At 41.9% G+C, this 27563-nt stretch overlaps 2 protein-coding genes across 7 annotated transcripts in view; both read right to left on the bottom strand.

Moving 5' to 3' along the window:
• Positions 1–5375: 5375 nt before the first annotated feature.
• Positions 5376–12891, bottom strand: SERPINB12 (serpin family B member 12). Of its 5 annotated transcripts, none has more exons than XM_088068140.1 (8): positions 12852–12891; positions 10125–10305; positions 8630–8743; positions 8147–8278; positions 7185–7302; positions 6500–6642; positions 6129–6299; positions 5376–6008 (listed from the first exon to the last, which is right to left on the bottom strand). In XM_088068140.1, the coding sequence occupies exons 2-8, from the start codon at positions 10293–10295 to the stop codon at positions 5604–5606; spliced, it is 1254 nt and encodes a 417-aa protein (XP_087924266.1). In that variant the 5' UTR covers positions 10296–10305; positions 12852–12891; the 3' UTR covers positions 5376–5603. The 5 variants fall into 5 exon arrangements, with proteins under 5 accessions (XP_087924266.1, XP_087924328.1, XP_087924215.1 ...); XM_088068202.1 differs by lacking the exon at positions 12852–12891 and adding an exon at positions 12279–12292; XM_088068089.1 differs by lacking the exon at positions 12852–12891 and adding an exon at positions 11907–12040 and having other exon boundaries at positions 10125–10302.
• A 6359-nt stretch (positions 12892–19250) lies between these two features.
• Positions 19251–27563, bottom strand: part of SERPINB5 (serpin family B member 5) — a 25796-nt gene continuing 17483 nt past the window's right edge. For both annotated transcript variants that reach the window (XM_088068276.1, XM_005526465.3), the window contains exons 3-7: positions 25862–25999; positions 24805–24922; positions 23484–23626; positions 21913–22080; positions 19251–20722 (exon numbers count right to left, since the gene is read on the bottom strand). In XM_088068276.1, the coding sequence (XP_087924402.1) occupies positions 20330–20722; positions 21913–22080; positions 23484–23626; positions 24805–24922; positions 25862–25999 (960 nt within the window). In that variant the 3' untranslated portion in view covers positions 19251–20329. The remainder of the gene's footprint in view (positions 20723–21912; positions 22081–23483; positions 23627–24804; positions 24923–25861; positions 26000–27563) is intronic.

Here is a 27563-nt window from a genome sequence, read left to right as displayed (position 1 = left end):
TTGAGTAGCCACTGGATGCAAACAAGAATGTCTTTTCAGAACAGAACATGATGTTCAATAGCTTCGGTGTTTGGCCTGGGACACCCAAGTGAAATTCACACACAGAAGAGCCCCACGTTTTTCCAGATGGAGGCAGGTATCTAACTACAACATGCTGATGAAGGGACACTAAGGCTATGTGAGAAATCATGACACAACATTTCCCTTGTAACTCTCTGTGTGCCAATGTAACAGAGATCCTCTGGTACAGAAGCACACACAGCCAGTGTTGCTGCTGGAGAAAAGTGCCATTTGGCCCTTTCCCTAAATCTCTTTTTTTTGTACAAAGTAAACATTACCAGTAAGCCACAGGAGGTAAACAGGATCTGGAACACCATCAAATGCCTGTGGGGTGACTTCAAAGCTCTGACCCTGCTAGCAAGCCTTCTCATTTGAGATTTGAGAAAGCCTCCCACATCTTCATTCGCAGAGCTGAAGTTTACTGTATATTTAAGACGTGGTTCATTTTTTCCTCCTGTATTTGTAAGCCAGAAACAGGATGTACCCATAAATATAGTCTCCCTTAGCTTTTGTTCTACATGGAGAAACAAAACTCTGGGTATTCATTTCTAAATTCAGACCTCAAGATGGCCCTTTTTTCTTCCTGCTCAGCTAGAGAACTGGGACTGAATTCTGTTCTCAGATATGAGTGTAAATCTATCATAACTCCACCAATACCTGTTCACTGAAGTTCTAATAGCTTATAAACACATTTTGTGTAATTGAAAAAAAAATTGCGTAGGCAGAATTAGGCCAGAATTAGACCATACTTGCTTTTGCAGTTGAGTTCAGCAGCAGCCAAAACATATCAACACTGTTCTAGCCAGAAATCCCAGAAGACCACTGTACAGGCTGCTGTGAACACAGTCAGCACCATCCCAGTCACATTCAGTGCACCCCAGTGCAGATATTGCATTACTATATTCTGAAAATAATATGGTACTTAAAAGGGGCTTTCATCCATTATGGAATTCTGGATTGAGAAATGCTTTCCCTCAGCAGTCACCTCTGTATTGTATAGCAAGATTATTTCCCACTCATCAGGCAGAGGGCAGGGTGAGAAATTTTATACTTAGAACAATCTTCCTCCAAGGCCAAACACCTCATGGTCTCCAAGGACCACAGTTTTTCAGGCACATGTCAAACACCAGAGCACTGGAGAAGAATTTTCTTAGAAAGTTTCATAGTGATACTGAAAAAATCCTACCTTTTGCATTCATTATTATTTTCAGAATGACAGGTCAGAGAAATGAAAATGAAAGACAATCAAGCTCTTGGTGGTGGTAAATTAATGTGCTTGTAGTTCATGGAAGAAATACAACAGGCAATAGACAAGACGTGGCAGATGTTCAAAAGCATTGAGCGCCTAAGGCAACCTTCAAATCAGAGTTCAAAAAGCCATACCAATTAAATGCTTTGTTATTGCTGCCACACTTAACTACTTCCAAATTGAGGGCCTGCAGAGAGTATTTGAGGAGTGTGGGAAAAATCTCTGCAGATCTCCATGGCCAGCATCTGTATGGGGACTAGCTCAGGACATGAACATGACCTGTGGGTTTCACGGCCTCCATGGCAGCCGGTAGCCTTCCCTCGTGGTGGTGTTTAGGCACTGGAGTCAGGGTTACTGGAGACATGTGGGAGGAAAGTGGGGGGTTCAGAACTGAGCTGTTTCTGGCTTGGGACATGGTGGCTGGGGACAGAGGCCTGCAAAACTTCCTGGAGTGTGGCCCCACCATCAGCCTTGTCATGTGGCTGAGGAGGAAAGGCATCATGCTGGACTTGTGATTTATACAGCACAACATCCAACTCTTTAGACAACCTCACTGCAGTGGGAGTTTTCATGGCTAAGAGTGAAATAAGACTGAAAAAATAATTAAATAAGCTCCATTAAGTGAGTTCACTTGTTTGAGAAGAGCTCTAAACAGGAGAAGCCCATTGTAATTTTTCCAGTTGTCTTGCTGAAGCAATGTGGTGTTTTTTCTTGGGTCCAAGAATACAGATACCAGGAACTGTCAGTGTCACTTGATAGCAACATCTTTTTTATGCCTTACTCCTTTCTACCACAGTATTGTGCTCTTTTCTTGCTTTGTGCAGAAAGAAGCAGAACCTGCTCTATGCTTAGGGACAAACATTGGCCAAAGTAGAGAACATTCTTGCTTGGATTGTGGAACAGGTGGTCAGCTCTGAACTCATAAGGAATTATGGGGACAAAGCATTATTTTGGTCACCCCTGTAGCAGCATCTGCCTCAGTTCCTTCTCCATTAAATTCCACAAAGAAAACTCTTCACCTGTGTACTCCAGCCAGCTCTACAGTCACTTTCATCTCCTCAATTATTTTTATTAAAAGGCTATATTCTGTATAAACACAGCCATGTATTCAATATCCTGGGTGTTTTTCAAGAGCTGCTACATGGTTTAGAAGCACCAACCAAGCTTAATACACTGTGGTTCACTGAAATACTGGATGTGGATTTTTCCAACACGACAGGAAGTTAGACACTGGCATGGGAGCTTAGCTGAGGTTGTCAGTTCTGTGTATTTGCTGCTGTACTCCAGCTATGGGTCTGATTTCCCGTACCCTAGGCATAGCCCACATGTTTCAGAACAGTGTGGGGAGCTTGAGGCATCAATGGTTATGGCTTGAAATCTACATGGGCCTCCTGAGGCTTTTGGTGAACTCCACAGTCATTGTCAGGCTGCACCTCTGAAGGTTTGCAACAGGTAACAAGCAAATAAGGCAGCAAGGTGGAGTTGTTCATGTCTGGGGTACAAGAGATGCACCAAAGGCCCCTGGGCACGTCTTCCAGGATCCTCCATATTCATCACCATTCACGGGCAAGGAAATGGCTCCACGCTGCCAAAGCACTCATCCTGCAGCCCTGGAGGCGGCTCTGCACCACAAGCAGCAGTCAGGTTTTTTCACAGTGTTTCCTCCTGGTGTCTGGAGGGTGGCTGTGGGCTGAGCAATGCCTGGATTTTAGGCCAACAGGCACCGTGCTCAGCCCTGCTCTGGGCAGAATGTCGCATTTCTCATGGGAGCTGAACCCCAGCGAGCAAAACGCAGCCAAGTCCCCACTAGATAACATGCAATGATTACATTGATAGAATCTGAAAATATGATTTAGGGGACTTTTCCTGTTATGAAACTCTAGTTTGAGAAGGTCTTTCCCCAGAGTGGTTGTTCCACTACAATTTAGCAAGATGATTCCTCTGGCCAGCTGGGGCCAGCTGAGGGCTGTGTAAAAGGCAGGACTGGTCATTGCTGAGACTGCTTCGTGGTGATAGATTTTACAGAGGAGTAAAGTGAGTGTCAGCAGAGTGAGCTGCAGTGGGGGTGTCTCTTGGTCTGCTGGGGTGTGAACAGAGGCAGAGCAGCAGCGGGTGCTGTGAGGTTTCAGGCTGTGCCAAAAGCTACGTGTACCAGGCATTGCACAAGAAAATAAGGCATCCATCAAGATTTGTGAGAGGTCCTTTGGGAGTGCTTTTCCAGCATGTTTAAAACTGTCAGTAAGTGTATGGAAAAGCTGGACTCTGTTTCCAAACTGTAGCACTCAAGTGAAGGAGGACTGCAAAATAATCTTGGAGGTGTGTAGGTGGCAGTGCTCTTACACAAAAGCTGTGACTTGCCATCCCATAACTTAAAATATCAAATTTCATGCCCAAGGATTCAGATGAAAAAGCTGCACAGCAGCACTCTCTGAAGAGCTGAAAAGAAGCTCACAGCTGACCTACTTCATTCACTGTGTCCTTTTCTAGGCATATATTAATAAAGTGGAGAAAAATTCATGCTATCAGAAAAATATAGACAAGAATTCTTCCATAGCATTCTAGTTAGGATAGACACCCACATACAGATATTTTCTTCCTCTGTTACTGGATTAAAATAGGAATGGCACCAGACCCTGGAAACCAGAACTCATCTATACTGCAGTTATTGAACTGCAAAGTTATTGGTCCTGGAATTCTCTACTTGTGCCTTTAAGCTGCACTCCTTCATTCAAGGCTTCAAAAGGAGGGTGGGCAGTTTTGCCCTGCAGCCTATGCTAAAACCTGGGGCCTGAGAGCACGTGATGCATTCTCTTGAGAGCTGCAGGCTTGAATTCCAGCAAGGATATGGGATACAGGCCCTTCACCTCCTGAGCCACATGAATTTCTCCACTACAGAAGTACTATTTTGGATTAAGAAAAACAGAACAACAAAAAAAGACTCATTGTAATGGCATTTTTCAGGAGCCCTATTTGAGCAGCTTTCACACGGTCTGCTTTGAATCCATTCACTAGGTCTTATCCAGGAATTTAGACCTCATCCGACCTTGCTCTTGAATTTCAACATGGGCAAAGCATTTAATTGCTCACATCGAGATAGTGCAGAGCAAGCAAAGGAAAATGCTAGCTGCTAGAAGATCTACAAAAGGAGAAAACAAAATGTGTACAAATTTTGGATGAGAGAATTTCTTTCAGAAGGCTTTTTTGGATGTACAAGTTTACAGCCAGCCTATGATATATTTAGGAGAGACACATCGTTATTTTAGCATGTCTTTTCCTTTCTGAAGCCATATATAATTCTGTGCATTAAACATGTTATTCACTTATTCTCCATTATATATATTTTAAAAGCACATTACAAATGTTAATTTGTTAAACCTCAATCCTCTGAGGAAGACATCACTTATGTTGAACCAGTAAACTACCAGTAATGTCTCCCTACCAGCTGGAAAGTTTAATTTTTTTTCCCCACAAACATTCCCAGGTAATGTTTAACTGTGATTTCCATGATCTATACTGCACTTTAAAAAACCTTTCCTCATTTGTCAAAGCATGGAGAGAGATCTGTCTCTCAGATTTTCATCTCAGAACTTTAAAATTCACCACACAGCAACATGGGAAAAGGAAAACACTTTTCTTAGAAGTTCATTGCTACAGCATTCCATATCGGTAACTTCAGTGGGATGCTTTTAGACAATTTCCTTCCTATTCCTTGAGACTTTGAGATAAATAATTTGATTTATCCCCATATAAAAGACAGCCTTCTATACTGTGTAAATAATTTTTAGGATTACATGTTTTTTTTATCCTTTTCCTGCACACACCATGCATACAAAATTCTCTTTCAGACTTAGGAGAGCTTGTCCAGACAGGTGGTGGAGTCTCCATCTTTGGAGATACCCAAAAGGCATCCAAGACTTGGTCTTGGGCAACCAGCTGTAGATGGCCCTGCTCATGCAGAGGAGGTGGACCAGATGATCTCCAGAGGTCCCTCCCCATCTCAATCCTATTGTCACCATGAGCACATGCGCACATTAAGGAAACAAAATGTTATTCATATCCAGTAACCTAAATTTTAAGGTAAAATTTACTCATATTCTGGATTCAGATCAATATTTACAATTCAAGAAGCCTAGTGGCAGAGTATCCAATTCATAGATTCTAAACAAAACGGTCTGCAGTGATTATTTTGAAGTACAAACTAGCTGTCAAAGGAATAAAAAAACATTTGGGAGAAAAATACAATTTCTGCTTTTCATCCAGGTGTTCCTCACAGTGTTAGAACATGGCCCTGACTTTAAGGTGAACAGAGTTTGCCAAAGAAAATGATAGTATTGGTAGGATTGTGTCTAATAAAGAATAAGAAAGGGTGATTAGCCATGAACACCTCTGTGACGGGCAGAGACCTCCTCACAATGGAAGCTCCCGTGCCAGCCGCCGCCTCGGTGCCTTCCTCGTTGACTTCCACATACGCCTTGTGGACAACATTTGACAGCACCAGAGATTTTGCAGAGGTCATTGCAGACAGGTCAACTTTTGATTCAGTGAAGATGTCAGTCATCCCCATCTCTTGCAAAACCTCATTGAGGTTAAAGGTGGCTTCCAGCTTGAATTGGGGCAGGTAAACCTCCACTGTTGACTCAAACATGTTCTCTGAGGAGGCCCACAGCAATAAATTTTCATAGGTGATTGTGCTTTCAATCTATAAGATGGGGGGAAAGGAGATTGAAACAGGTGGGAAGCTTTGAAAAACTGAGATCTTTACCAGTGTTAATTCAGACAACTGGCTTCCAACCCTAGTCTGTGACATGTACTGCCTTACCTGCTCCAGCCCACTGACAGAGCCATCAGCCACATCACCTGGCAGCAGGATGATCATGCTCAGTGACTTCTGGGCATAAGGGAGTTCGAGGATCTGAGCACCCACCTCCTCAAGGTAGCCCAGTTTAAATTTTCCTTTCTGATACATCATCTGCACAAGTTTCTTTCTGCCCTATTGAAAGGAAAATTACACAGTCAGTTAGGCAATATAGCTCTTGCCAACACCTCTACCCAACAGGGGAGGCAAGTTAAGTTCCCAACACACTCACAGCTTACTCACAGGGCAGTCCAGCCCTGGACATTGTTTTGCTTTCTGCAATGCTCACAGTATCTAAGGTGAATAATGTTAAGATTTACAGAAGGCAGATGTACCTGATTCAGTTTAAAATCCCTCTGAACAGTTTTTTCTTCTTCAAACTTGTGTTCCCAGGATGCTTTGAAGTAGATTACATTCACAAGCACCAGCAATGCATGTACATCAATCACACCTGGTGCAAAGAGTTCCTTGATTTTACCTGAAGGGAATTTTGAAACACAGAAGTATTTGTTAGCTGTCATTAAGACTCTGGACTGAAACTCTATTACTGGTCTGTGAACTCAGTTTTGGAAAAAACTTAGAAACAGAGTTGTCAGTTTATTTGAAGGACAAAAACAATACAGGTAAACAAATGGTAGATTCCCCTGCCCTGTTACCAGCCAGGGAGGATGGGTGAACTGGGGATCACAAAATTATCCCCTGGTGTTCTGAATATGGATTTATGGCTGTTTGCAGGAGCAATTTGTCTGGTCAAGACTGATAGGTATTACTGCAATTAGCAGGCATAAGGGTGGGAATAAAAAATATTTTGCAGCAAACATCTTTAACTCATAAATAATTTAGCTGGTAACTTACTCTAATATTTCAAGAGCGGATGGGAAGACAAACTACCCTTGGACAGCCTAAGAGCGAACACACAGAAATGTGAACAGGTCTGTGCTTTTCCTACCATGGAATATCATTTGTTGAACCCATGTAGGAAGGCAGTGGTAGAATGGCTATGGTTTTGCTTTGTTTTACCTTGTGTCTCACTTTCAACCCAAGCATTAATTTTTCTTCTGGCAGCTTCAACAGCACCATGAAAGTTCACTGTTTCCAGCATTGCTCCATACAGTTCCTTGCTACACATCAGAAATTGCTGTAAAGCAAAATAAAGATTATGAATTAGTCAAATCTATTAACCACTTACTGCCTTTTGAAAGAAATTGCTCAATAGTATTTTAGAAATTGTGAGGGTCCTGTTGAATGCATAAGGCAAAATTTCATTTTGGAAATGTCAAGTATCTGAAGTTTATTCAGACGATCTTTGAAGAGATAATTATTCTAATACATAGATCAAAAACGTAAATAAGTAAAAAGAAAACCAGAAGGAGACTTGTCATGGAGAACCGCATAACTGAGGTTCAGATAAAAAAAATTAAAGAAACAGAAAAAATGCAAGATGATTGATGTTTAAGCATTGAAATAATTGAGAGAAATAATTGGCAGAAAAGCAAAGATGTGACTAACAAGTTAGCCATACCAAGTAGTCTCAAGACAGCTCAGTCATTCTGTAGGAAAGGAGCAAGAAGTTCAGCAGAGCAGTCCTGTGCATGAACCTGTACAACCTTCCTGTCCAAGCTTACTGCTGTCCCACTTGCAAGACCTGAAGTAGGTAGTTTCAGACAGCTTGAATATGCCATTTTTGGCTCTAGTTTCTCTTCTGGCTGAGTGCACACATTTACAAAAAATGAACAGATCCCTGCTTCAATTTTGCTCTATAATCTTTGATATCCACAGGGTGGTTTTTTTGTGGGTTTGGGTTTTTTTTTTAATAAAAGCATGGTAAGTTGACAGTCTTGTCTCTTACCCATCAGTCTCAAGAGCTATAGCTCCATGTAGCACATCATGTGCTCCTAAACACACACAAGAGGGGCAACAGTGAGGCTCACAGTTACAGGGAAGCTTGAGGTCATGGCCACAGCAGTTAGCAGGTGACTTACCTGCTGGAGTTCAAATCCTTGTTGTATAAAGAGATTGTTGGCCAAGGTTAAAACATATTTGTCGCCGAGGTTTTGTAGTTGTAAAAGCAGCTCCTGGAACACTTTATGGTTAAGGTCTCCCTCCTTGTTACACTGCGAGAAACACAAACAGAACAATTAAAATTATTCCCCTGAACAGCTTTGGTTGCTAATTTGCATCCTAATTAGAAAACATTATAAGGCTAAATTCTGCTGTAATGATTTTTAAATCCAGCTAGTCCAAGGTTTATAGCCTGATCCTCCTTCAGATGAGATCACTAAAGGCTTTGGTGTTGACTTACTGGCCCCAAATAAAATAAAACCTTGTATAAAACCAGTCATTTCCTAGGGGATTAGGCAGACTCCGAGCATGTGATCTTGCCTCCCTCCAGTGGCAAGCCCTAGTGTTTTACCAGCACTAACCTAGCATGCAGTGAAGGCAGGGCTCCCCACCCAAGGACACACCTCTGAGAAGGAAGGCTGACTCTCCAGGCTTCCTTCTGGCTCCATTTCTGCGGCTGCACTCTCGTGATCATATCCAAGACTCATTCTTCCTCCAGCTTTCCTGACATGGAGCACCTGCAGGTGAAGATGTCAAGTAATGTCAATTGTAACTGGGATAAAACCATATTCCTTGTTCAAAAGCTTTGCTGTGCTCTACTGGATGAGTGGTGTAGATTCACAAAATATGTATTATCAGCTGAAATGACAGACTTGTTCATGCATTCATGTTCAGATGCATTTTTCTATATTAACAAATCAGAAAGAACTTGCACTTAATCCCCTAAAATTTTACTCTTCACTCACGGCCTTAAAATGTTTATATTTTATTTGTGTTTTCATTGCTATATTTGATTTGTGGTTTTATTGTTACAGTTATCTTAAATTTCAAAACAAAAAAAGTTGCCCAAAGCAAGGAGACAAAAATTCATTTTTTTTTAAAACGTCAAAACTGGCTTCTTGCAATAGTTTTTAACATTAACATCAGCTTAAGAAATAGATCAAAACCACAATGCTCTTAATGGAAACCAGTCCTTTTTTCGACTGTGCAAATACATCACTGAAATATTTTTGTCAGCTTTTCTATTAGAATAATGTTGCATCATACACAGACTCTTATTTTATAGAGAATAGCGATATGGAGAAATTCCCATTGCTTTCCTAAAATAAGCAGGAGTCTCTGTCTAAAGGATTGATGTAGCAGGGTTATGGAAGCCAGGTGGCTGCAGGGGTGGTCTCTGTGCAAAGAGAACAGACTCCAAGAGAATATCTGGGTGGGCACCTGGCAGCCACAGCAAAGATCAACCCACCACACCCTGGTGAGAAACTCTGCCTTAGGATTACTGATCATGTACCATTCATGGTAGAGAGAAGAAAGTAAAACAGAAAAGAGAAGAAAGGTTGTAGAAAGCAGAACTTGCACTGCAGGAAGTAAAGGCACAGTGACTGGAGGGGTGACCTTCTTCACCACCTCCTTGCCCACCTGGGTCTCTGTGGGGTGAGACATTTTGACTCTTGAATGTCATAAGGGACAAGTGAGCTAATGCTTTCAGCCACCCAGGGGCAACCTCTTCAGGTGTCTGCAGCTCTCCCCACTGCCAACCCAGATTCCCACTCTCAGGATTCTCACAGCAACCACAAGAGGAAACACCAGCCCATAATTCTGAAAAAAAAAAGCCTGATATTCTGCCAGCAGGCTTGAGGAAAGCCAGAGTGCCCCACTTTGCTGAATCACCTCCCCTCAGTCAGCCCTTGCTCTGTGCTCTTGCAGGGGGTGTGATGAGACTGGCACCAGCAGATGGCAGGGATGAAAGCACAGCTGTGAAGGCAGCACCTGTGCCTGCCCCTGTGCAGGTTTCCTGTGAGACACTCACCTGTGCCACACTGGGATGCCCAACATTTCCATTAAGGGAACAGCAAGCAATGTGGAAGCAGCTCACCGTGGTTCATTCATACTCACTTTTTCTATCTGAGCAGCAGTGTTGTTTTTCGCACCAAGATGGATCAGGGCCAGGGCAACAGAGATGCTCATTGGAGAGAAGACAATATTTGTGTCCTCTGCACTTCTGTTGAGCTTTTTGTAGAGATCAAGGCAAAACTCAATAACTGGTCTAGAAATGGAGTCCATCATGAAGTGGCTGCTGAGTGGGAGCACAAAGGAATTAAGAAATGAAGTGCAGCTGTCCTAGCTAGACCACACTGAAGCATGTCTGCCCTGAGATAGTCCTGTAGCTGCTTGTTGAACATAACAAACATTTCCTACATCCTGAAAGTTCTAATCAGCCCTGCACAGATCAGTCTATGATGCAGGAGCAAAGACACAGAGGGTCTGCAAAAGGGACCCATGTTCATAACATATGCACATTTCTCAGAAAGGACCCTTTTTCTGCCTTATCCCATGCTGTGTCTTATTTCAACTTGTGGTATTAAAATTAGACAGGTATGGACTAACATTTTCCTTCTCCAAACTGATCTGAGGCATACATTTGCATCAACTCCTTCCTCTTAACAGCATACCTTAGCGATAGAGACTTGGTGACAGAAACTAAGCCTGCATATAACTATCTGTGCTAACCAGAGCTGTGGCAAGGGGGTTTCAAACAATAAAATCACTATTAATTGTCTTCATATTTGAAAAAGGGTCATTGACAGCTATGGAGACTGAACTGCATATGGAAACACTGACAATTTGAAGTACACTTTGAACTTCTCATAAGATTTCCAGGAGTCAAAGATTGAGGCAGGATGCACAGTTTAAAATTCCAAACAAAGTAATAGCCCAAGAGCCCTGAGAAGAAGTCTGTGAGTTCCTGCTCAGTGATATGACAAGGTATGTCACTCCCAGCTTTTGTACTAGAAACATTACAGTCTGATACCTCTCCCACAGGTCATTTACGTTCAATCCAGTCCACTAAGAACAAGTTAGGACCAAGTTCAGCTTGGTCCTTGCAAGGAGGAGGCCATCTGAAAAGCAGGAGATTAGAAACAACTTTCCTGAATCTTAGGAGAATTGTAAAGGTGTTGTGTAGAACACACCAGTGGGATCACACAAAATTTTCTGGAATCATTATACAAAAAAACAAACAAACAAAAAACCACAAACAAGCAAAAAAACAACAACAAAAAAACCCCGATAAAAACCCACTCCACATCATCACCTTCAGTTATCAAGCAAATATTTTGGACAAATAGCACTGGTCTGTGTTCCAGAAAAATTATTTGTTTAGGGGAAAATACACAGCCACAGTATGGAGACAATGTCTCCTGTGGCACAGATCTGGCTGTCTCTATCTTTCCACCTGCACTGGTACCAGCACGGGTCAGATCCAGAGAAAGCTGCCAGAGTTGCTCTTGTTTGGAAAAAGGAGTGAGTGCACAGCCAAGTGGTTCTCCCCAGTGCCCACAGATGGCCACAGCACAGCAAGCACCTTTCCTCAGCCCTGTCTGCTCTGAAGCTGCAGCCTGCAAGTGAGTTTACATGAGGAGCTCCAGTCTGTGTCACCAGAGATTAAAGGTGGGAAGAGGCTAGTACAAAGCTGAACTTCAGGACCTTTTATCAGCGAGGCACTTGTGCAGCCTGACCTGGGTTGTTGGTGCCCCTTTGAGACTTGTATTGAGCCCTCTGGGGAAGGGGTTTCCTGGTACTGGAGACCTGCAACCCATTCCAGCCAAAACTTTCCTGTCAGCCTCCCAGTGAGGCCCCAGTTCTACCACAGCTCCCTCCCTTCACAGAGATGCTGACCTTCGCAGAGTTTTCTTTATGCAAAGAGCTACTCAAAATGCTTTGCAGTGTTCTCAAGATGCAGCATGCACGCTATCTCCTGCTCAGCCACAAGCCAGGCATGACTTTGCATGGAAAGCTGGGACTCAGCTGCCAGAAATTACCAGGGCATTGGGAGTTGATATGGCTCAGCCAAGATGTAGCATTTGTCTGTGAAACCATCCTCACCTGCAGCAAGTGCCAGACAATGGGAATGAACTCAGCCCACAGGAAAACAGACTGAGCCTAAAACAAACTGCTGCAGAGGCTTGGAAGAGACGAAAAAATAAAGTTTCTGAATATATGAAAGTACAACATGTGGCAAATGCAGACATTTATTGCCATTTGACTAACTTGAAAAGCACAGCAACAATCAGTACTTCATCCTGTTTCTGAGTGATGCTCTGTGGAAAGAGCCTGTGATGCTGAAAGAAAAGTTCACAGATGTTTCATACTGAGACTTCTGTTTTGCCCTGGAGTCCAGAAGTACTTCACATAAAGACCTAATGCAAATGGGCAAAACAGATGAGAAATATCCAAAGGGTTCTTAACACAGACAAATTAAAGATGAGTTTTATCTCATTAATTCTGAACACAGCTGTTTTAGCTCTGCTATTAGTGTCTTTTTATGTAACACAGTTTTAATTTTCTTTTTAATAATGCAGTCACCATACCACAAGACATTGCACTAAATAATTTCTCTTTTCTTCCACCTTCATATCCTTCTATCCACAACCTTCTGAAAACAAAACTCCATGCATTTTCCGTGCTGAAGTTTGTAGTGGTATACTTCCACATCTCTTGAAAGATCTGAAATGGAGCTATTGAAATCAGTGAATGTAGGGCATGAGGCACTTTGTAGGTGTGTCTACCTTCAACTTCAGAAAGAGTCAAGGAGAAAAAAAAAAAAAGAGTTAATAATCTTACTTAGTAGGAAGAAGGCAGCTCCACCCCACCCTGCAGTGAAAGGGCTGAGCGCCAAGGATGGGGGGAGAGCCCAGGATCTGGGAACAGGTTTTAAAGTGAGTGTCTGGCACGCTAATGTGGCCACTCCCTTAGCAAAAGCAACAAGCTGTCACCAGGGAGATACCCAGGTGCAAACGCTATCGCCAACTCCATGGTTTTGTGAGTGGGAACTACTTAGAGAGCTGCTCTAGAAATCCAGAGGAAGGGAGGGCAGGTATGGGCTAGTGGAGGAACTTTGTTACTGCACAATGAAAAGATTTAGCGAATTTTCTTAATCTAAAGCAGGGTGGGAACAAGTATATGAATGATTCCACACCACAAAGCCTTCTGTGTAATAGTTCAATCAGAGTTTTGGAACTACTGCAAGGAGCACAGCGTTTGGAGAACATCTGCATGGTGGACAGCAAATGGTAGTGTCACTTTTAAATGATCTTGGAGTGGTAAGGAGGGATGATACAGGATTAAAAGAAGTGTTCCAGGAAGTTCCTAGCTGCTGCTCTGCACTAGCCAAAGCACCTGCACTGAGCATTATTATTAGTGCAGAGCCTCTGATGACAGGAGATCCTTTGCATGATGGTTCAGCAGCTTTTAACATAGCCTGGCAAATTAAATTACTGCCACTGCAGTATGTGAGCAAGAAGCTACCCAGGAAAACATCTTCCTTCAGAAGAAACGACTGCATACCACAGACCTTGTAAAAGTTGCAAACTTCCTCCATGGCTGTGTGAAATGATGAACACTTCTATAACTATTCATGATCTGCTCTCTCTTTATAGTTTGTTTTTGGCTAAGGTTAGGTGAAATCAAAACAAAAACTAGCAAAGAATAAAGAAACCTGTGCTGAAAGCTGTCATAATTAATGGTTGTATTAGATTATATTATTCAGTCAACAGGAGGAGGCAGTAAATAGGGTGGAGAAGGTAAGAGACCTGTATCTTTGCTGTTAAGGTAATTCTGTAATTCACACAAGTTAAGTAAGAAGGAACCTGTCTTGCCTGATGCCACATGATAATTCCCATTGCATGTTTTACTTGTTCAATCTGCATCCCATTAAGGTGCCTTAATACATATTAATTTCTCATGCACAGAGGAGAATAGAATTGGCAGAAATTACATGGTCTATCCTAGAAATAGACAATATGACACATAGTGCTGTCTCCTCACATGAAAACTGGTAGAAGTGACTTTCTTATTTTTCATGACCATTCATACAAAAATACATTTCCAAGTATTTCTGTGCAGATTTGGAGTGAAATGGACAAACAGCACATAAGAAAAATTAAATTTCCTACAACACAGCAATTCTGATCATCCCTAAGTGGCACAACACATGCTTTAAATTAAAAAACAATACATTTCAGTACAAAGCATCTTTTTGAGCGAAATTGGTGCCAAGTTCATTTTCCAAACAACCTAGCCTCTCAGGATGCTACTTTTATGCCAGGAAGCTTTTTCATGACTGCTTTTGTTAGTTTGCATCAGCCCCTCTGGTCTTTCTAGGCCAGTTATTTCTGCATAAACAGACATGGATATGCATTGGCCTGTTACAGGCTGTATGGTGGCAAGTTATTTGCTGTGCCTCAGTGCAGCTGCACAGACTTCTCTGCAAGCTTCTAAACAGCATTGCCAAACCCAGGAGCTTGTATTTTAATAGCAAAGACTAGCACCCCCACTAACAAAACAAAATCTGAATACCACTCCACCCTTTCTCTTTTATAGCATCATTGTTTAAGAACATAAACAACTTCCCTGGTGGTGGGGATCAGTGTAAAGGGGAAAAGCCTTAGGACCCAGTCAAAGATCTGCATGCCCTCTCTCTTGTCCAGAGAACATTTCAAGGCTTTTTTTTATGCCATGGAAATGTGAGTAAAGAAGGAAAATTAACCTGTGTTTCTCATGCTGTGGGTCAGGTTGCCCAGGTCACCAGCACCATCACTTTGTATTAAGCCTGTTTCTATCAGAGTGAGTAGAGGTGCTTGGAAAGAGCCTGTCCTTCAGCCCTTCTGGAGATACAGGCAGAAAAAGCATCTACTTTCTCTAACAAGCCCCTGAGCTCATCAGTCTTGTGGCAATTAGACTTTAATGGGTAGACAGAGAGGTTTTGGGGAAATTTCAGGTTCAGAAGCCTGTGAAATTTAGGCAAGAATCTTTAGATGTGTCTCTAAAATCCACATTCATGTCCCACTGAAGACCAGCTCCCTTTGTGTGAGCTCTTGAGCCACCTGAATTTTAGCAGTGTTTTGTTGCCTGCAGCCTATAAAGTTATCTCTCTCTGCCCAATATGTAAAAATGATGTTTACTTTAGCAGCCTGTAGAGTACTTTGGATCAGAAAAAAAAAAAAAAAAAAATCCCAGCTATTTTGGGAAAAAAAAGAAAACAACAAAACAACATAGAATTTTTACCTTCTTCCCTGAAGAGGTTAAATGAAGAAGACAACAGCTGAGTTCTGGAACACGTTCCTGTGAATACTGTATTAAAAAAATCTCCCACTCTCCTGTGGGAAAGTTCAGCCTCTAACCAATGATTGCTGATAGCAGCATCTTGCTGTTTAATGCAAATGCCATTACCATGAAGTTTCCCCACAGAAGAATGGGAAACCTATATCTAGCAATATGCTATTAGCATTTCCCTCAAGCTGCCCGACAAGTCTGGCAGGCAATATCTGCTGGCAACATGCTCTGATTGCAATGCCAAGTCACTCTTAGCTGGAACACCGGTCATTAACCCTAAGAAGACTCATGACTGCACTGCTGTGCTTAGTCCCTTTCAAATTTTGATGGGGTCTGGCCTGGACAAAGGTGTGTGCAGGGTTCATGCCAAGATTGTTTGGAGCTGAGCTTGCTTGCAAAGATAGAGAAAATGAATAGGAAATGCATGAGTTTTATGTTGCCTGCAGCCATCTCTTCCTCTCAGGTAAGGAGTTGGCTTTATGTGCATGGAAGGAGCTTAATTAGAGAAGGGAAGAAATATTTCCTTGAACTGTAACAGGAATCCCCAGCCAGGGGGTATTCTTTTAAATCTCTGAGTTAAGAATAAAAGAAGGCCAGGGGTGGTTGATCACTGAGGTTAAGTCTCCAGCACAGAGTGAGAAGGAAGTAAAGAGATGGGAATCACTGAGCTGCACTAGCACAGTGTTTGATCTCTAGTCAGTACCACTGAACTCGGGTGCAGCACTGGGTTATGGCACCTGGACTCAGAGATGAGAGCTAAACCAGGGTTGTATGTGGCTTTGCAACACTGAAAATTTGATTCCTTTTCTTTCTTGCTTCTTATTTCCTACAAAGCATAAAATTTGCTTTGGATTCATAGGATATTTATGGGATCAGACATAGTAAGCTGGAAAGAGAAAGAAGGTCCCCCAGCACCATCTTTCCCTTCCCTTGCTTTCCTTCTAGTGCTGAAGCTGAACCATCCTCTTCTTTAGGCACAGCACCATCCAAGCTTTGCTGCTCCCCACTCCTCTGCCAAGGTCTCAGTCCAGCTGGCAGAGCTCCAGTGCTCCAGTACCCATCTGAAAACAGGAACCCATAAGCAATGCAAGACACAAGGATAAAATGGCCATTCTCATAACCTCTGTTCTTTTCTTTCCTTTCTTGCTTCCGTTTGCCAATCACTTTCTTGTTTCTTTTTTTTCTTCTTGCATGCTCCTGTAGTGCCCCCTAGTCTTCCTCATTTCTCTTTCTTTTCTTTCTTTCTTTTCTTTCTTTTCTTTCTTTCTCTCTTTCTCTCTTTCTCTCTCTTTCTCTCTCTTTCTCTCTCTTTCTCTCTCTTTCTCTCTCTTTCTCTTTCTCTCTCTTTCTCTCTCTTTCTCTCTCTTTCTCTTTCTCTCTCTTTCTCTCTCTTTCTCTCTCTTTCTCTCTCTTTCTCTCTCTCTTTCTCTTTCTCTCTCTTCTTTCCTTTCTTCCTTCTTTCTTTCTTCCCTTTTCTCTCTTCCTTTCTTCCCCTTTCTTCCTTTCTTTCTCTGCTTTTAAAATTTATTTGTGAATGTTGCCTTACCATGTATCTTCTGATACTTTTCTAGTCCAAGCTTCTTTTCATTGACAACCTAAGTATTTTTGAGTATGTTGCAAGACTTTCCTTCTTCCAATTTGTGTGCTTTCTCCCTTCCTCCTATATTGACATTATTCCTCCACTGATTTGTTTTGCTTGCTCTGTCATATATTCCCTCAGAGCTTCCCTGACATTCATTTAAGTGCTTTGCCTCAGGAAATGTCAATGTAGGTGCAAATTCAGTCTTCTCTGGGCCCTTAGGACAGTATATTCACACAAATGTACTGCTTTTCCAGTGGGGCAAATTTGCCCTAAGTTGCATTTTTCAAGTTTCAGAACTTCCCCACAAACCACTTTTGCTACCACAAGACATTAAGATGTGTCTCTTCTCAGGCAAATGCTGGGAGCAAGGAGCGGGCAGTGACTGTGCAGGTGAGCAAGCGATGAGGTGAGCAGGCACACAGCCCTGCACTTTGCAACTGCCTGCCAAAGCCAGCCCCAGCCTGCTGCTTTCCATCAGGGGCATCATCCATCACTGGGGAGTAATGCCCTGTTGAAAGGTGAGGTGGAGCACCTGGTCGATCTGAGCAAGCCCTCAGCTATGCTCACTCTCTCCACTGTGTGCAGCACCTTCCAGCACACAGGAGCTCCTACACACCAACTCCCACACACGTTTTCCCATGACCTCCCATGCAATTTCTTGCCCAATTTCTGTCCCAGAGGCCAGCAGTGGGTAGAAGTAGACTGCAACATGGTTTCTCACAGCAGCAGGAGCCTCGTGGATATTTCTCCCTCATGTGCTGCGAGGTGGAAAAACTTCACACTGGGACTGGCAGAGAGAAGAGGCAGAAGTGAGAAATGAGCCTGAGGTTTTCATAGGCAAGCCACCCTGTTCATAAATGACCAATAAATGAGTTTGCTTTATGTGGGCCAAGACAGCTTTGTATGTCTAATATCTGCTTGCCTTGCACAGGCTGGGATACCTTGGAATTAGTCAGCAGGTGGAGAAAGACGGGCCCCACCCTGAAGCAGTGTTTCTCTCTGCTTTCATGGGATAACCTTTCCTGGCCAAGCTATCACAAGGAGAAGAATGCTACCATAAATTTGTGGGGATATGCCAAATGCTCTGATCAGCATTAAAACAGACTACAGCCTCCATTAAATGAAGACTGGCTCCTGAACTGGAATGTTTTCAGAACCTGAAAAAGTTGAGAAAGCGATGTCTGAGCTTTTTTCCTTTAGGAAATCTCATTTTCCTTCCTTTCCAGGAAGGAAAAAAGGGTTGGTACAATCTGCCAGATGTTTTCATCAGTCTAGCAGACCAGCAGAGCTGTAGCAGTAAGTGTAAAATGGCCCGCTGGACAACTGGAACCACCTGACAAAGAGTCAGTGCCCAAACACAAAGTGTACAGACTAGAGGCAACCAGCGCCTCTTCTCTAAGCATGGGCTGCCTGTGCAGCTGCTCAGTCATCAACCCCATGCACAATGTCCTCACCCACCTCCCACAGGAGAACCAGTAGAAGCCACAGTGACAACAGCCCTGCATACATCTGGCCCCAGCCTCCAATGATGGGGTGTATCAATCATTACCAGTCATTCAGGTATCACTGAAGTTCAGCCAGTAAAGATCTTTGCAGCTAAGTCCTTCTCAGACAGGATGGGCTCACATTAATTGTTGTATTTTTCATTTTTCTGACCACTATCCTTGTCTCAAAACATCTGATGGTTATCAGCAAAGCCCTCCAGAGATCTGCAGGGTCTCACCTCCCATTGTTTTTGTTCAAAGTTTGTCTCTTCAGTACCCTCAAAGATATGGGCCAAAGACCCCCGTTAACCCTCTGATATTAAAATTCATTAGAAACCATTAAAGGCCCTCCAAGGGGACTACTGAATTATTGTGACTAAAGGCCTCTCATGGGTTGTTAAGTTCAAGAATCAAAAGAGAACACCTGTCTCTAAACTCACAATAACCAGTGCTCTGATGTTGAAAGTATGCATATTAGGGGTTGTTGCATATTCTCATTTAGAGACCTCTTTCCAGTTTCTTTCAGACCTGAGGCACCAAGAGGATTTCTCAAGTAAAATGCTTCTATCTTTTTAGGATACATAATTGAATTCTGCATGTATCCTGACCAGTAACATAATCCTTACTGGGAACTATCATCATATGGCTCAGAAAGGCAATCCAGACATTCACTTAGTTGCTTTTTTTGTTATTTTGACTTTGTGGCCTAAGTGAATCTGCTTATTTCCATTCCTATAATTTACTGGAAGTCAGTCATGAACACTGACACTCTCAATGAACACACAGACTGACACTAGAGGTATTGTACATTTGACACAGGTTTTATAGTGCTTTATTCTGAACAGTAATTAGGTGAACGAGTACTGAACATATGCAGCAGGCAGTCTTTAGATAGAAGTGAAATCTGATTACCATAATCTCATGTGGAATTTGAAGACTAGTAATTACAATGTTAATTTCACTCAAGTTGAAGTCCTTATTTCTTTCTTATGCTTTAGACATTAAGTAACTGTAAGGAATTTCCTTAATGCTGAATCCAGAGCTAGAAATGGGAGATAATCTGGGCATGAAAAGTGTGGCACTTCCAGCATTAATCCAACTGTGTTCTATCCTTGATTTGCATAATGTTCTTTTCCTTAGGATATATACAACAAGGCTCCTCGTATCTGCAGTGAAATTGTCCCATCTTCCATGTCTGAAGGGAATGAGTCAAAAAAGGCCACACAGCAGAGTTCAAACTCCTGGGAACTTCATGCTGAAGAGTCTTCTGGGGACACATACCGTCCCCACGATATTTGCCTCTGGTGTCTAGAGGCCTCAGTGCGGCTGCTGCTGCACAGATGCAAATTCTGATGCCAGCATGAACTGTTGTAGCTATGCTGCAGAACTTGTGCACTGCTTCACTGGGTGCTGGCAGGGTCTGGTCGGGCACCCTGGTCCACCAGAGTGTGGCCAGGTTCAGGGGGAGAGCTATCATACCACATGTCCATATTTCCTCTTTTAGGCATTAGGAATCCAGAGAGTGTGAGTCATGAGGGAGAGAGGTTTCACTAGGGAGCAGGAATGCAGCTCTTCCTCCTGGAGCCCTTTCCAGTTCCTGGGCTATCTTAAATCAGGCTCTCAGTTCACTTCATTTGGGGAAAAAAGTGTCACAGAGGAACAAAATGTTCTTGTTGCTGAAGCTGGGATACTTCTGAATAAAATATGGTGTGCTCTTCACAGTGGAAATTATTCCGCTAAAGGGGAGGAAACAAAAGGAGAGAAACTAGTTCTGCTGCATATGTAGAGTACATTGTATTACTCAGCCAATACATGAACCTCTTCTATTTCCTGTCAAAGGTGATAGTCGGGAAGAAAAGCTTTACAGGAGTGTGCATCACCACGAATGTAATTGTGCTTTTTTTGTAATGAATGTGCCCCGCTTAAGGAGAACAGAATCGGCCTGAAAGAATCACATTGCGAGTTTTGTTGTGTCTAAACAAAAAGATAAATGGATGGTCAGCTTTAAATTCATCTTTGTGTTGCAGAATCCGATATCCTGGTACCTCTCGGGAGTCGCCACCTTGTTCATTTACTTCCAAGGAGACCTTGTGGATGATCTTTGACACAACCACACCTTTTGTCTCACACATCTCAGAGAAATCTGATGCGCTTTCGTTGAAGATATTTGTCATTCCCAGGCTTTCCAGAAGTGGCTTTAGGTCATAGTCACCTTCCACACTAAACTTTGGAAGAAATACATTCACTTTGGTATTGGCCATCATGCTGGGATTCGTCCACTGTAATAATGTCTCAGGGGTCAGTGCCTTTTCCAGCTGAAGACAAAAATGAACAAAATAAATTAGTCAGCAGTCCAAGGAAAGTGAAAGGAGAAGAAAAGGACCATTCCTGAACTTCTCACTCCTATCAAGACTCCAAAAAATAAAGTCCAAAGACAATTTTTGTTTTTGAATTCACAACCATAGCATTCAGGCTTAACATACTCTCAGTTATATTGACTCAAGTATGATTTAATCCACAGGACAGGCCTCTGGAGCAACTCTTCTGCATGCGCATGCTCTGGCAAGGTTTTGGTAAGCAATCACCTCGACAGCCATATGAAGGAACCTGAGGAAGACAGTCCCTACCCAGGTTACCCCTGGCCAACAGGCAGAGATCCAAAAGTCTTTATTCCTGACCCTGCAGAGTAATGAAATTGCTGGTATTTGGGACACAAAATCCAGATCTCAATCAAACATGCAGCTGTTCAAGTAATTTTTTTAAAACTGGAAAGGGAGGAGGCAGAATATGGGGCCACAAAAAATCACTTGCATTTTATGATAGGTGTGTTCTGTAATTTACTCCAACATATAAACATATATTACAGCTGCACAGACAGATTCTTCCTGCCTTTAAAATCTGTGGCCAGTTGCAGCAAATTACAAAGGAGACATGAGTGATCATCAGTCTTTTAATCCTTAAATAACTTTTAATTAATAACTATTAATTAATATTATTAATTACTTAGTCCTTAATAAACCTTTGAAGAGGGGTGGAAATATATAGTAAAATTTTCATAGAAAAATGACATAAGAATTGTTGATCTTAAGGAAATGCCTTATTACATTTATGTGCAATTGTAATAAAAAACGGCTCATTTGCAGACACCTCTGCTCAAAATTAAAACTCAGAGAAGAGTAAGACCTTAGTAAAATAAATCATGGACACGTGTCAATTGAAAAACAATAAGGATACCAGAAATAAGGGCACCTGCTCCACTTTACACTGTCTTCTGTGCACTCCCTATCTAGAACAAAGCCTCATTTACAACCCCACAATTGGACACAGTGAAAACAATGCCACAAATATGAGAGGAGGAACAGAGAAGCAGAATGAGATGGTAAATTCACAAGTTACTTTTCATTTCCTCATTGCTTCTAAATAACAAAAGCCTTCCATAAACATATGGCATTATATGGGCTGTTTCCAAGGGAAATATCATAGCAATTCTCCTTTTCTCTCTTACCTTCTCCAAGCCAGTGGTCTCATCTTCGATCTCTTTGGGCAGGAGAATGAGCATGCTTATATGTTTGTTAAGGCATGGGAGCTCAAGGATGGCAACATTTAAATCTTTTACATAGCCCAGGCAAAAAGTAGCTTCCAGATTCATCATCTGCACTGGCTTAGTTTCAGTCTGCAAAACGTAAGAGGAAACAATTAAACATTCCCTTTAATGCACAGATAAGATGGTGACAGAGGAAACTTTGTAAGCTTGCATGGAAGGGATACATTGAGTTACCACCAGAGAATTTGTTGGCTTTCATAGGTAATGAAAGCAGCAGTGAGAGACTCTCTTGGCTTTTTATAGTAGGCAGCTTTCCAAAGCAGAACAGAATTCTACTTAATACAATGGCAACATACGGGAGATGTGCCTTAAAAATTAAATTTATCTAATATTGGTGGCCCTTCATGCCTTTTCACTGAATGCTACCAACTACACTGTCTACAGGGGATTGTAATGCTAGCAAGTGTCAAGCACTGAGCACAGCTCAACAGTGAAGGTGAAGCTGTTCATACCAATAATTGATATTTTGGTTCAGGAGTTGAAACAGAATCAGAAGTAATTTCAGCCTTACCTAAATCTCTAAGTTTTTGCTTTTGAATGAAATTAAACAGAACAAAACAAACAAAACACTTGATTTCATAGGGAAGATTTTAAAACTGTTCTGTTCACATGAAAATGTTCAAAATTCAAATTCAGTAGGAAAATGTTACTTTAGGGAAGAGGAAAAATCTTGAGATGTTTCACTTAAAAATTTTAGTGTTGACTGTGTGATTTTAAAAACTTTTCTAGCTGGAACTATTGGCTGACGAGGTAATTTCTGAATATTTTCAGTGAACCTGAAACTCCGACTTTGCTTACGCATCCCTATACATATGTGTGTATGTGTATATTTGGAATATAATCTCTTTATCTCACAAATGTTGTTCAGCTTTGTCTCTTGGCTGTAAGTTGTCTGATTACAATATTCATCACTGGTCACAGATTCCTGAATGCTGCAGCCAGAGGTGCTGCTCTCACTTGGACCTCATGGCTAAGCAGGACTGACATGCAGAGGGCTGCAGTCCTGAGCCTGACTGGAAAGGGGGAGACTGATGGGATGACATCTCTGAAGAGGAAAACACAAGGCCAGGAACCCAAGGGATGTACTCAAGGAGGTGACATGACTGTACACATTTCATCAGCTCAAGAAATGCAATGTGCTTCACCTCTGCTGGTTTTTGGACACAGCCTCTGGTACCTGTAATCTTCCAATCTCTTGGAAAAAGCTACCCATGAGAATTTGCATCACCTTGCAGACAATGGCTGCTTCTGACCACTTGTACTCAGCTCATGTTGTCTAAACATTCTCCCAGGACAGTCTGGGACCCTTGCAACACTGTGTAAGAGTAGATAGAGGCTAAGATGCATGGTAATAAATATTTCTCATTTTCTCTTCTTGGGATTTCCTTAGCTCAAAGGTTGCATTTTTCATGAGAGGAAACAGACCCTTTTTCTTGTGGGTTTTTTTTTTTTTTTCCCCAGAACAAACGTACCTTGTTGACTTTAAAAGGACATTCTTTGATCTCTGCCTCTGGGAACTTCTTCATCCAGTTTGTGACAAAATAAGCTGCATTAACTAGCAGGATCTGAGTCTGGTCACTTACACTGTCCTCATTCAAAACATTCTCCATTTTTCCTGTAAATGGGTTTAAGGTGGTAGTTAATACAACAATACATTAGCAGTATATCTATTTCTTTAAGTGAATATGGTAACATTCCACTGAACTAAACACCATTGTGTTCTGCGTCTTTTTATGCACAGATAAAAGATTTTCTTTCTAATGGAAAATTTCAAAAAGGAGCACTTACTTAAAATTGCAGCTTAATTTTTGATCTGGGGTTTGGGATCAAGGCAGATCTTCCAAATTACATGTTTTGTTGGTTTATATCATATGTAATCTAAACTACATCTCCTGCTTTTGTTCAGTACCTTAAAGAAGGTACTGAGTTTTTGCAAAATTCAACAGGTGTAAGTGAAAAAACACTTGGTCATTTGGGGAGCAAGACTTGATGGGAAGTTTCAAATTAGAAGCTACTCCTTTCTAGACTGATACATGAGAATAAAATAACCAGGATAACAAAAAATGCTGGTCTGATACAGTTAATATCCAAATACTGCTACAGACTTCAAAAGAGGATGCAAATGTCATGACGCACTCTCTCTTAGACCTGTTCAAGCGCTGCCATGAATGACCCTGAATTCAGAGCACTGGGAAAGCAAGTCCTGTCTTGGAGTTACACAGGCAGGGAGAGGTGCTTCCCTATGGGCACCTGTGCCAGCCTGGGAAGGACCAGACTCGTGCATGGTGTTTCCAAGCTTGCACCACATGAGGGCAACAGGTGGCAACCAACCTCGGGGTCACCTCTGCCAGGGCTTCCACAAGATGGCAAATGAGAGACCCACATCTGCTTGTGGCACCCTTGCTGGCAAAAGCAGCTGAGATATTAATTAACAGCCTGAAACTCAGAGCCCAGTGAGTACTTCCCATTACAATGAAGATTTTAAAGGAATTAGAGGGTTCTATGTTTTGGTTTTACATGTTGTGATGCTCCACAGCCAGGACCTGTCTTTCTCCCAAGCCATCCTGCTGCAGACAAAGGTGAGCAGCTTTCCCCAAGGCTAATGCAAGGTCAATCTGACATTTCCACCTTCAGAAGGGCTGCAGCAGTGAAGTCAGTACTGCTAATCCTCGTGAATCCAAATAGTAGGCCTAGTCTTCTTTCACTATGTATTTACTTCTAAAGAGGTGTCACAAGGATAAAGATCTTTCTCCAAAGAGGAAAACAGCATCCCCAAGGTTAAGCTGTACCCACCATCAGTCAGCTCTGAAAGGGATTTGTTGATCTTTTCTCGGGTTTCCTCAGTTTTTTCTTTGAACTCCACTAATTCCAGTTCAGATGGAAAAGGTCTCTTTGTGGAGTTGACAAAGTCCTGAAAGACACAAGTAACCAAAGTCATGCTTGGTTAAGTGCCATTGGGTAGTTGAGGAGTTCATTATTATTTGAGGAAAGCTATTAAATAACTGCAGGAGACAACAAGGACATACATATCCTTCTATGTGTATCCAGCACTTCACTCCCAAGGTGGTCTTCAGACCAGCGGCGTTACATCAGCAGTTAAGAAACTCTGATATTGCAGGAGTGACCATGTTGCCAGAGTTTACAGCATAAAACAACCTTCAGTCCAGGCCTGAGCAATATTTAAATAGAGGCCACAGTCTGCTCCCATCATGTCTGTCCTCACCAGGGAAGACACTTATTGCCCTGGGTCCCAGCCTTTGCAGTAGCAGAGGCTGAACAGCAGATGATCTGATCACAGCATTACTGCAGCGTGTTGAGTTTTCTGAAGCACCTCTTTTAAGCTGATATTATCCTAATATCATGGGACTCTACTCAAAGACAACTTTGGAGGGAAAACCCAACATCCTTCTCAGTTTTTTGCCAAGTTTGTAAGTTAAAAGACCAAACGTCACCTTCTTCACTGAGGCTTATGCAATAATTACTTGGGTGTGTGAACTGGACACACACTTGCACCACCAATTTTTTTTATACTTATTTTCACTTGTACTTGCAATACAAACACTTTGATGTGGCATAGAAGTTATGTTGCATTCAAAACCAAACTTGCTGCTGACCTAAAGCATATTAATCAAAGAATTCAAAGTGTTGTAAGAGTTGCGCAGCTCAGGGTCAAGCAGCAGACTCATCCATCCTCCTACAAACAATATTATACTGTTTATTATTTGAGTCCAGTCAACCAACAGCCAAAAGTACAAGAATTAACTTTAAGTAACATTTCAGTCTGACACCATAATCCATCAACATGATGGCCAAGCAATTCATAATTCCAGGGTTTTCCTGCAGTACTTACTGTGGTAGGATTGAGAGACTTGTCTACAAAGAGCCGTTTGACCATTTTCAGTGCAAAGAAAGAGCTGAGTTTGGAAACATCTGAAGTTATTGTTTGAAACCCAAAAGAAACATCTTTGACATCTTGTAAATGGAGCACCTGTTAAATGAACAGGATAAATCACTAAGCATCTTTTTCTATTATTATTATTGTCTAAACATTCCATACAGCTAAGCAAAAAGTAGTTTGTGACCAGAGCTGTTGCTTTTTGTGTTTTAGCTAATGACAGAACTTCCCACTGTTGTTACTCAAAAATCATTTATGTATTTGACATGCTCACATAAATCTAAAAACCTGATTCTACCAGAGCTTTCACCAAATGCATTTATTTCCTATTAGCAATCCAAAGAAACCAATAGAGCTGTTCATGCTGGGAATCTGACTTAGTCAATTAAAACTCCATAGTATGGAGTCATGTTTTTTGCCAAACTTAAACTCCCATCCAAAATCCTGAAGCTTTTAAGACAGGATCCCAGATAATCTCCTTTCTAAAAGTGGGATACACCTTTAAAAATGCTTGACAAGTGTTTTTTGACTGCTGTGACTAATACATGACATCACATGACATTTCAGCAAAAACTAATCAGATAAAGAAAGCTGTTTGGTTTGGTAGACACAGTATAACTGTGCGTAGGGCTGCTGACCTATGGCCACCTCCCAGCTCCTGGGAATGACAAGTCCAGCTCTAGGAAATACTGGGGTAATTATGCCTTTGTTTGAAAATAACCCTATAAATATAAATTAAACTTTTAATGCCAGCTTATTACAGGATCTTTGATGGTGGCTGTTTCATTACAAGAAGCCTGTCCAACCCTCCACACCTGCCTCAAATTCCCTCATGAGGCACTGAGGCACTTTTCCTCTTGTACATCACTGCTGCTCTTTCTCCTAGAACACATCACATCTTCACAGACAAAATTGCTGCTCTGCCTTAGTCACCCTTCCATGGCCTCCATGATCCTTGCTAAGTGCGAACAAAAGGCAATAAACTCCCAACACAGCAGCAGCACGGCTCTCATAGCCAAACTCCATTTCCTTAGAAAAAACTATCTCAACTTATTTCCTTCTCTTCCAACAGTTTTATTTCTTTGTATGACGAATGCAGAAAGCTTCTGTGCCTGGGAAATAGGCTGGAGGAGAAAGCTACTGCAGCTTCTCTACCTGGGAGAATTTTTGGCTTAAGTCTGTTGACTGATGTTCCAGAGTACAGATGCCAATCTGTCTCCTTTTGTATCTGTTATTTAAAACCCAAGCACAAACTCAGGGGAAGGCAGAAGCTAGAATAGACATGGAAAATAGGAGATATTACACTTAAAAGCATACCAAGCTCTCCTTAGCATCTGTAGTCAGCACTTTTCAAATACCACCAGAGAAATATGAAACACAAGTGTGCTTGTGTAACAAAGCTCCACTTGTGGATGCACATGTTAACTTGTTATTATGGAATGGTTCAATGCAAATTGCAGACACAAGTGAAAACAAAATAAGGGCAGGGTAATATTTTTAACTTTCCCACCAGAAGGACAACGCTTGAATTTTGAAATGGTGAGGGAGCTTCAGGGTAGCATTTAAATTTAAATTTTAATTAATTTTTTTCAAATACTGTTTGGAAAAATGTGCAGTGCTTACAAGATCCATCGCTAAAGTCTTTAAAGCCAGGTTG

The sequence above is a fragment of the Pseudopodoces humilis genome, chromosome 1, assembly GCF_049639895.1.
Source record: "Pseudopodoces humilis isolate 2021_Gansu_Grassland_sample_001 chromosome 1, ASM4963989v1, whole genome shotgun sequence".
NCBI lineage: Eukaryota > Metazoa > Chordata > Aves > Passeriformes > Paridae > Pseudopodoces > Pseudopodoces humilis.
The sequence above is the reverse complement of the archived record's forward strand: the minus strand, read 5'-3'. Positions and strand labels throughout refer to the sequence as shown.